Here is a 9,559-nt window from a genome sequence, read left to right on the forward strand (position 1 = left end):
TGGTTTACTGCTCTCTTCCTGTCACACACACTGTTTGACATCTGTTGGTTTTTGTTCAGGCTGCAGGGATCATTTCTCACTGTGGGGATCAGACTTATAACAGGCGCAGTAGTAGGTGGCTGAATGACTGAGTTTAACTGTCTGGATCTGCAACTCACAGCCGTTCTTTTTATTCACAGCTGAGAAATCATCTTTCTGAGGATGATTGTAACCTGATTCAACTCGACCATTACTCTTATCAATATAAAGAATCACTCTGAATGTTTCTGTGTCTTTCTTCTGGTACCAGAATACATCATCATCGTCACACTGGTCAGTTCCTCCACAGCTGAAGGAGACGGTTTGACCAACTCTCCTGGTCAATGTTAAATGATCCTGACTCAGCTCTGCTGCCATGGCAACCAGCGCTGTAGAGAAACAGACAGATAGATGAAGGTTAGTGTGACAGTGTTTGTTAAAGGTTGACTTTGTTGGCTCCTGATTGGCTGGAAACACTCACCTGAACACAGACAGCACAGAGCAGCAGCTGGGAGGAAAAGCATTTTGTGCAGTGGTGTTTCCTCTGGTGAACCTGGGGGAGAAGTGGCGCTCTGATGCAGCTGAGGCCAAACAAGGACGAGCTGTGAGATCAGACGAGGGCCACGTGGTTTCTAACAGGTCCTCAGACCTCCCATCAGCCCCTGCGGCCGACAGATAAGGCTGCCGCTGCTGATTGACAGCTCGGCTGAAGCTGCTGTGTGCTTTTCATTTCTTATTGACACTATTTCTCTTTGTTTTATTCTCATTATTTGGAGCTTTTTTCTGGATGATTCTTTTTTCCCAGACTTCTCTGTTTCTCTGAACTGATTCAGTGAGAAGTTTCTTCGTCTTGATTTGAATCTGACAGCAGATGAAAAATCTGGGTGACGATGATGCAGAAATAGAAAAAAGCATTCCTGTTGGCACAAACACATTCAGGTTGGTGGTGAATTTAGTAACACAGACTGTTATCTGTTGTTTAACAGCTGGGATGAAAATACAAAACTACAAATCCACAAAACTCCTCAACTGTGATTTGAAGCCTTAAACGTCCCCTTACATTTCTGTCATTTCATTTCATCATTTCATTTCTAGGACACATAAAACCTTTTCCACACACAGTATCACATCTTTATTGTGGATTCTGTTTGTAGTGCCCCTAATGCTAACCCAAAGGAAGTAGTAGTAGGGCAACTAACATCTAGCTAGGTCCGAGGTGTGGTGCCTTTAATAGCTCAGGACGAGTTAGTATGGGGATCGAACAGTTGACAGTATTTATTGCCTCACCCAACAATATCAACAGCAATTTAGATGGAATGAAAATAAAAATCTAAACTAAAATAGAGCTCTCTCAGTTGTATAGTAAAATAAAAGAAATAGTCCTTTAAGGAGTCTGATATTGAGTTCAGAGTTCAGGGTTCAGTTCCTGATCCTTGTACGTGTGTGCACTGAGTCTGCTACTACCCGGGTAGAGTTAATAGTGTGTACGCAGTCTTATCTGTTCCTGAATGGGTAAAGTTGTCTGTGTCTGGTCGTGCGGCGGTCCTCACTGCGTCCCCGACCCTCCACAGTCACTCTGGGCTCGCCATCATTGGATCCTCTAGATTCTTTCTGGTAGCTCAATAAACCAACCTGCACAAGTAGTGCGAGTATTAAGTTACTCTGTTCTGTTCTTATTTCTAACATGAGACCTCATTAACTTATTTTCTTAGTGCATCAATAACCAGTGACTAGAACATACTTTGTTGACAATGGAATGAATTACCACATGTAATAGCAACTGGTACTTTAAGCACCAACAAATCTTAATCATGAATTTCTATAAACCTCAACAATTGGCTCATGCGCGTAAAGCTGCATGCTGCCTGTTACTCCAGCCTTTGAGTCTGCTTTTTTTAACTTCTTAACTTTTATTCTCTTTTTGTTCATTCTTATTTTTTCACTGTAACTCTATGAAGTCCTGCCCTCTCTAACGAGGTTGTTTGAGAGAGTTTTTGTGTTTTAATAACGCTTCCACCGGGACACGCTGCCGTTGTTTACTCCAGAGAACAGCTGAACGCACTTATGCCTGCGACCACTTTACACTTGCCATTTTTGCATATTTGAAAGTGGGACTTTAAATTATATATATATATATATATATATATATATATATATATATATATGTCTATTATAGTATGGAGTAATGTAACAAAAGTAATTTCCCCCTGGGATTATTAAAGGATGTCTGATTCTGATTGAATTGGTATTTTAACATCTACAAATTAATTATTTACCATCACTTTCTATATGTGACATTGTTTTTAACTGTTTCCAGACATCATTTTAATATTTTAGACTTTAAATATGAAATTTAATCGGATCACTACTAATGTATTTATCATGTACATTTTAATAAACAAAAGCAGCTCAAACACAGTGTAGTTGGGTTACAACTCATTAAAATGTATAACCAATTTAAAGCTGAATGATTTCAATATGAACACAATAAGTGCAATGCACCTTTAATATTTTTACTTACTTTTATTTTTACTTCACTTTATTTGCTAGTGATTAGCATTACAATTTTTAAGAACAGTGATACAATATTCATTAAGACTAACATTTAGCCTTAGGTTAACCATTACCCAATTTTATAATTATTTTAAATTATGTTATAGAATTCATCTTTACTATGTTCATATATTATTTTCCAGTGAATCCCTCACTTTCAACCTGTAGTTATCAGCTCATACTACAGTTTATATGACAGTACTTCTATCTGTTCTGTGCTGCTGTGAAGAATAAAACCTTCACTCTGCTGCCCTCTAGTGTCTGCAACAACACACTGCTTCAAACTGTACTGCTACTGTCACTACTACTACAACTGTTTCTACTATTAGTGCCTTCTGATGTTGTTGAGTTCATCTCTAGTATTTTGTTTCTATTTTAGATTTTATTGTTCAATCACACAGTCATTGAGAGTTACTGTTGCTTGATCAAACTGGTGTTTATGTAGAGCAGGGCCAATGAGCAGCATCTCAGTTTTATCAGAATTTAGGAGCAGGAAATGATGTGACATGTATTTTTCAACCCAGTCTCATATAAAAACGTACCCTGTCTACGCTGGTCCAAAGTGCCAAAACGTAGAGCATAGCTGTGGCCCCAGATTCCACATAGGACTCCCTTTGTGATTTCACTATTCCGTGGTTAATGGTAACATTGTTTTTGTATTTTTTCATATTGTGTTTTTTGTTTCTTGTGAACAAGAGATAATTGTTTTTCTCTGAAATTTCAGGAAGATACAACCTCTTCCTTCCATTAGTAAACTGCTCCTGTGGAAAAACCTTGCCAGTGACCATAAGTGATCTGGTTGAAAGTGGTTACTGGCCAGCCACTGTCAATTTTAGACCTTGTACATGGTGGACTTGTTCACCACGTATGAGGATTGTGGCCAAATGGCACTTGAATCGTTGCCATGCCGGGTACACGCCTTCAAAGGTCGCTTCAGCACCCTCTAGAGGACATGGCCGGTGGAGTGCTGCCTCCTATTGTGTTTGTCAACCCAAGCACATGGCCAAGCAGCTAGGCTACAACAAGGCACGGCTGGCAACCACTAATTACCACCTCAAGCTGCCTCCCGTTTGCCCTCGTCAGGCCAGGACAAAAGGAGCCACACCGACCAAGGGAGGTGAGTCTGTGTTTGCCTCTCCAGCTAACCACTGCTCTATTTCCTGCACCCAGAAAGCCCGTAAAGCGAACACAAGGAGGACTGGAGCCGAACGACCCGCCCAGCTGCACTGGAACTCGAGGTCTCCTGCTCCCTCCGTGAACCACTTCACCAGTGAGCCCCTCTACCACACCTCGCCTACCCAGCTGATTTCCCCAAGACCTGACCCAACCCGACACACCAGCCACACCACGAGGGGCCTACACCGCTGCACTCATTGCTTTGCTGCACAAAGAAAAATAAAGCACCCACCTTAGTGGGTTTTCACTGAACTTTGATTCTGGTCCATTCTTGTCCCGCCACAGGATCTAAAAAATGTTTGCTCTCAGAGTGGTAAGATATGTGGGGACACGATGCAGAGGGCCTTCCGCGAATGGGCCTATGCCAAATTTGAGGTTGACAAGCTGTCTCAGGTCCAGCATTTTCAGTGTCCTGCATGCACACCCTCCATGTTGGCAGTTGCAGCGGATGGGAACCGCAAATTATATCGGTTCAAAAGCCGTGCCGTGGAGAAATATTTGCATACCCATTATATCTCCAGATACAGCTAGCTTCACAGACCGTCCAGTTTCTTTGCTCTGATGTGGTCTGCAAATATTGGCCATATCTGCAGAGAGTTGTGGACCACTGTCCAGAGCTGGAGGACTTGCTGAACATGCGCCCATTTCTCCCCATCATGCATGCAAAAGCGCATTCATGGATGTGTGTAATGACAATTAGATGTATTTCTTACCATCTGTACCACACATTATGATTGTCTGTCCTCTGCCCCTACTTTTTGTTTTCCAAATGATAACATTCATGTAAATGTGTTACAGTTAAAATGGGGGGGAGACACACAATCAAGAAGGAGCTGGAACAACAATCGGGAAGGAGGTTGAACAGGTTAACAGCTTCCTCTCCCGAGCAGCCATATGTTCCAAGTACATGTCAAAAGCCGGTAAGCATTGTTCATGTATAGTTGTGTCCAAATTGAGACCACAAGCCGACATATTGTTTGTTTTGATAGTAGCGCTATTTTTTTTTATTAGTCTTTGGTCTTCAAGTGGTTCTGTCAGAGCTTTGAGGTGTGATTGGGGTCGTTATCATGCTGCAGTATGAATCCTTCTCCACATAGACCAAACCAGAAGGTGTAGCACCTCTCTACAATAGAGTGCTTCCTCGTGGTCAGGTGGAGTCAAATCTCTGCAGGTGTCCAACTCCAGAGAAGACAAACAGCACCAGACTTAAATATTTCCCATATTCTGAGAAGGGGTTTGAACACTGATGCTCGGCCTTTGCATTTTAGAGTTCCATGCATAGGTGCTCCCTTTGAAAACAATTGTCTAGTCAGCACTTTTACACTGATCAGGATTCTCTTTCTAATAATTTAACTTCTGACACGTTAATTAAGTGTATGATTCTTTCCAGGTTTATGTGACAATATTAGAGAATGATCAATGTAGTATCTGACCTTTGGTCCTCACTGTGAACCTAAATTACTGCACATACATTGTGTGTCAAGTTCGCACAGACATGCTAACAATCCAGGCAAGTGGCTGGAACAAGCGAAAGGCAGAAAACCTTGACCGGACACTGGCCGAAAGATACATCAAGGTACTAACTAGGCAAATATGTATAATAACATTTTTGTTTTTAAATTGTGTCTCAGGATTTGTTAACACAGATTTCTTTCGGACAGACTGTACAAAGGATTACAGAGGCAACAAAGGACCTGGAGAAACTCACCGCTGAGTTATCTCTACAGCAAGACACAGTCCAGCAGTGGGTGTCTGATGTTCAGCAGCGGACCTCAGGTACTTGGAAAAAATTATTTGATGGCATATTTTAAAGAATCATTTGGCTCTGCTCTTGTACAGGGGATCTGAAAAGAGGCTGATTGTAAACTGAGATGGGCATTAATTAATTTGTTTGTCATCATCCAAAGGAGCAACAATCCAAAATGACCTGCAGAGGAACATCGAGGGGCTATATTTGGGCATCAAACAGCGAAAATTTCAGCTGTATCGTCAGTCTGGTGAGAGCAGAAAAGGCCACTAGTAATGCAGATTTGTGAAAAAATGAATTCACTACTGATTTATACATAGTAAAAATAGCAAAGCCACATCTTTTGAAGTAGGTTTACTACAAGTCAGGACAGCATACTGAAAAACTGTCAAAATCATAATAAGGTTGAGTGCAATATCCAAATATTTCCAATATTTCTGCAATAAGTGCAGAGATGTCCTGATCTACCAATTTTGTCCTCTATTTAAAAAATATGATTGTTTAAAGGGGACATATTATGCAAAACCAGCTTTTGAATCATTTGATTATGTACAGCTTCGTGCTGGGGGGGGCTCCGTAACACTGTAACTGTTGTGGGTTTTGTGACCGGGCTAAATTGGCTTTATGTTGGTCTGTATTGAGTTAAACGTGCTCAGTCAGTAATATGTTTGTGTCGCTGTTAGAAAGAGCAGAAAACCTCCGAGTGAACAAACTGTAGCTGCTCATCAGCTGTTAGCTCGTTGAGCTGCATAGAACCGGGAAGATAACGTCAGATAGGTTTAATTGTCTTTAACCTGGTAACTTATTATCTGCTGGGTAGCTCAGTATCTGTTCACCGTGTGGATCAATACAGCTGTGATCAGAAGAAGACACCGTACTGTGTGTAATTCAGCAGCGGAGGTCATTAGTTTGGTAGCATTGTAGCTTTGATTAGCACACAGCAGCTCTGTGATGTCACTGTGTTACTATGGTTACTGAGTCTGTTGGACTTTATGATGTAATATGAGGGGCAGTGTGATCGATAACCCTCGGTGTGTGTGTGTGTGTGTGTGTGTGTGTGTGTGTGTGTGTGTGTGTGATCTACGTGCACCAGAGTTAACGATAGAGCTACGGTGAGAGAAATAGTCAAACTGCAGGGATTCATTAGTTTAGTAATATTGTGTAACTACGACGCTCACTAGGCTGTTTTGTGGAGTCAAACACTGATTTATTATTTTATAACTTAGGACTACTTTGAGCCACAATGAGCTGTTGTACTTGTATTATATTATACTGTATTATATTACACTGTATATTATATGCTGCCTTACAAGTAACACTGAATCTGCCTTGTCTTACAGGTGAGCTGATGAAGCTCAGGTGTTCCTGGACCCATCAGAGGACAGAGACAGCTGCAGCATCAGGACAGTCTAAAGGACACGATCTGCACGGTTTACATTGAAGTTATAGCTTTGTTACTTACAACATGTGTAACTGGAATGTGAATGAAACAAAGTGTTTTACTTTTAAGAAGAGTTTTGGTCATTTTTAAATTGAGTAAGTGTGGTTTTATATAAATAACATGTTATTTCACAGAGGTTTTATGAAGATTTCCTGGATGTACAGAGTTGAAAACCTGGTTCGTGTAACATCTATCAATATGAAAATGTTAAACCTGTATTAATGACTGTAAGCAACACAATACATTACTGTCTCACATTCAAACTTTATTATGTTGGAAGATAAATGACATCATAATACAGTATATAATATAAATGATAGAATATTCAGTATACAGTATTTTTAATAGGGTTCAAACATAATTGCAGCTTTTACAAATATCTGAAGGTTAACTTTGGCAATAATACTTTCAAGTTAAAAAATCAGACTATGAAATATGGATGAATTAATATAGCAGTATTTACCTGAGGAACACGTCACAGAAAGCTGTAATCCTGATTGTTGATGTTGTTTATTTCTCTGTGATTTCAGGTCAGACTCCCGCTCTAACATGTCCGCTGGTGAAGTTTTTGCTTTAGAAGCAGTTATTGAATTAATATTGACGGTAGAAATGCAGATAAACTCAGTAACAGTGAGGAGCTACCTGCCGGCAACGAAGGGGAGGGGCCGGAGCGTCATCTGCGTGATCGCGTCATAATGCTGACCAATCAGAGCAGACTGGGCTTTTCGTGAGGGGGGCCTTAAAGAGACAGGAGCTGAAACCGATCGATTCAGACAGAGGCTGAAAAGAGGTGCTATAGGCAGTATGAGAAAAATAATGTGTTTTTTGAAGATTAAAACATCTAAACCTATTGTAGGAGAGCCACAAAATACAATTATGAACCTGAAAAGGGGCATCATATGTCTCCTTTAATAAACTGTCCGTATTTGGGGACTTCATGGTTTAGATTCCCTTTGTTAAAGGCACTGAGAACTATAATTCTAATAAAAAAATCTAAAATGATTAGCGGCAAGAGCATCATCATGTTGTCATGGCGACCATCATGAGCGTCCTCTGGATACCCTTGCACTTCCTCTGACTAACCACAGGGTGGTGGTGTTTCTCTCTGATGTTTAATGTCAGCACCAGCAGCAAACACAGAAATCCACCATATGATAAACTTTAGTTTCCAATCTGTCACACAGCCATGGTGGAAGAGCTTATTTATTGGTGTGACACCTATCTAACACCGTACAGAGACATGTAAGGTCACACAGGTCTCGTCTGGTGAGACAGTTGCAATATGTTGTCATTCTTCCAACAGTGTTTCATGGTGAAAATGATCAAAGTTTTAGAACAAACATAATTAAAAAAACATCCCTAAAATAATATTAAATGACTACATTTGAACAAACGATTATGGTAGAAAAGAAGAAAATATATTTGTTTACAAGATCTGTGATGAATATTAATGTCATTTACTGACTGAATGTTCAATTTTCTAAACAGGAAGACAGAGGCCTCGTTAGAGTTTGAGACATAAAGTTTATGAATATTGGAGGGGTACGTATGTGACTGAACAATATTAATATAGTTAATATTATAATATTAAATCAAACAGGGATGAATCCTGGAATAATACATTCATAAACGAGAAACATTCATGAAACTTCACATATTGCTGATGATCCCCAGTGACTTCACTTCTTCCCTTCCTGCTAATATTATGAAATTTGACTTTTTAATATTTAATGAGAGCTTTTTGAGTTGAAACCATCATACAACTCTCACCAATTGCTAATTTTTTATTATTTATTAATAATTAACACAAAATTACACTAACATACACACTTTCAGAATTCATGAGATATCAGCAAACCAAATAGGAAAGAGTGTAATGAGAAAATAAAAGATAAGTGACCTAGATGGTTATGGTACATATAGGAACTCTAAAGCTTCTTATAGGACAGAGTGACAGTTGTCTTGTTTGGTTTGGTTTGTCTTTATATTTTGAATTAATAGAATTAAAACCAACTCCTTACGCCTATAATACAGTACAATGATAGTTGGTCATTTGATTTCACTCATTAGAGTGTGTTAGTCAAGACTGCATTAACAAAAAAGGAGTGTAAAGTGTTACAATATTACTGAACACAGACTCACATTTATCTGGTTTGGTTTGACAGTGTTATTCTATTTAAAGAAGATTTAAGAAAATATTTTCAAAATGCAATATTTAAGCAAATAAAATGTTAAATTCACAGAACTATGGACAACCTGAGAAAAGACAAAGAACTGCAGAGAGGGAGAGGAGTTCATGAGTGTGTACAGCAGCAGATATGAATCTGTTCTCAGTGGTTATTAGGACTCATAAAAAACTGTTGACAGCGAATCAACACTTCCTTTCCTGCAGCAGACGGGCTGTGTGGGTTTCCTCTCTGCAGCCTCCTCACCGTTAGCTGCACTTTTTCACATTAATAACACAATGACAGTTACAACCATCGACTCTGGTTAAAGAATCATTCCAGGAACTTCAGTTTGATTTCAGCTCTCAGTACTCACTGTGAAAGTTGTCTGAATATAATAATATTCAAACTGTTTTATTGATTCTGTCAAGGTGACAGTTTAATGACAGTTTCTCCAGC

At 39.6% G+C, this 9,559-nt stretch overlaps 1 gene segment (V, D, J or C); it reads right to left on the reverse strand.

Moving 5' to 3' along the window:
• Positions 1-80: 80 nt before the first annotated feature.
• LOC127360942 (T cell receptor beta variable 16-like) lies at positions 81-570 on the reverse strand (the record flags this gene model as incomplete). The annotated part of the segment is given in 2 exon segments: positions 81-407; positions 500-570. Coding segments are annotated over 2 exon segments (370 nt in total), but the record flags the coding sequence as incomplete, so codon positions are not given.
• Between the last annotated feature and the right edge of the window lie 8,989 nt (positions 571-9,559).

The sequence above is a fragment of the Dicentrarchus labrax genome, unplaced genomic scaffold (genome assembly GCF_905237075.1).
Source record: "Dicentrarchus labrax unplaced genomic scaffold, dlabrax2021, whole genome shotgun sequence".
In the NCBI taxonomy this organism is placed as follows: Eukaryota; Metazoa; Chordata; class Actinopteri; family Moronidae; genus Dicentrarchus; species Dicentrarchus labrax.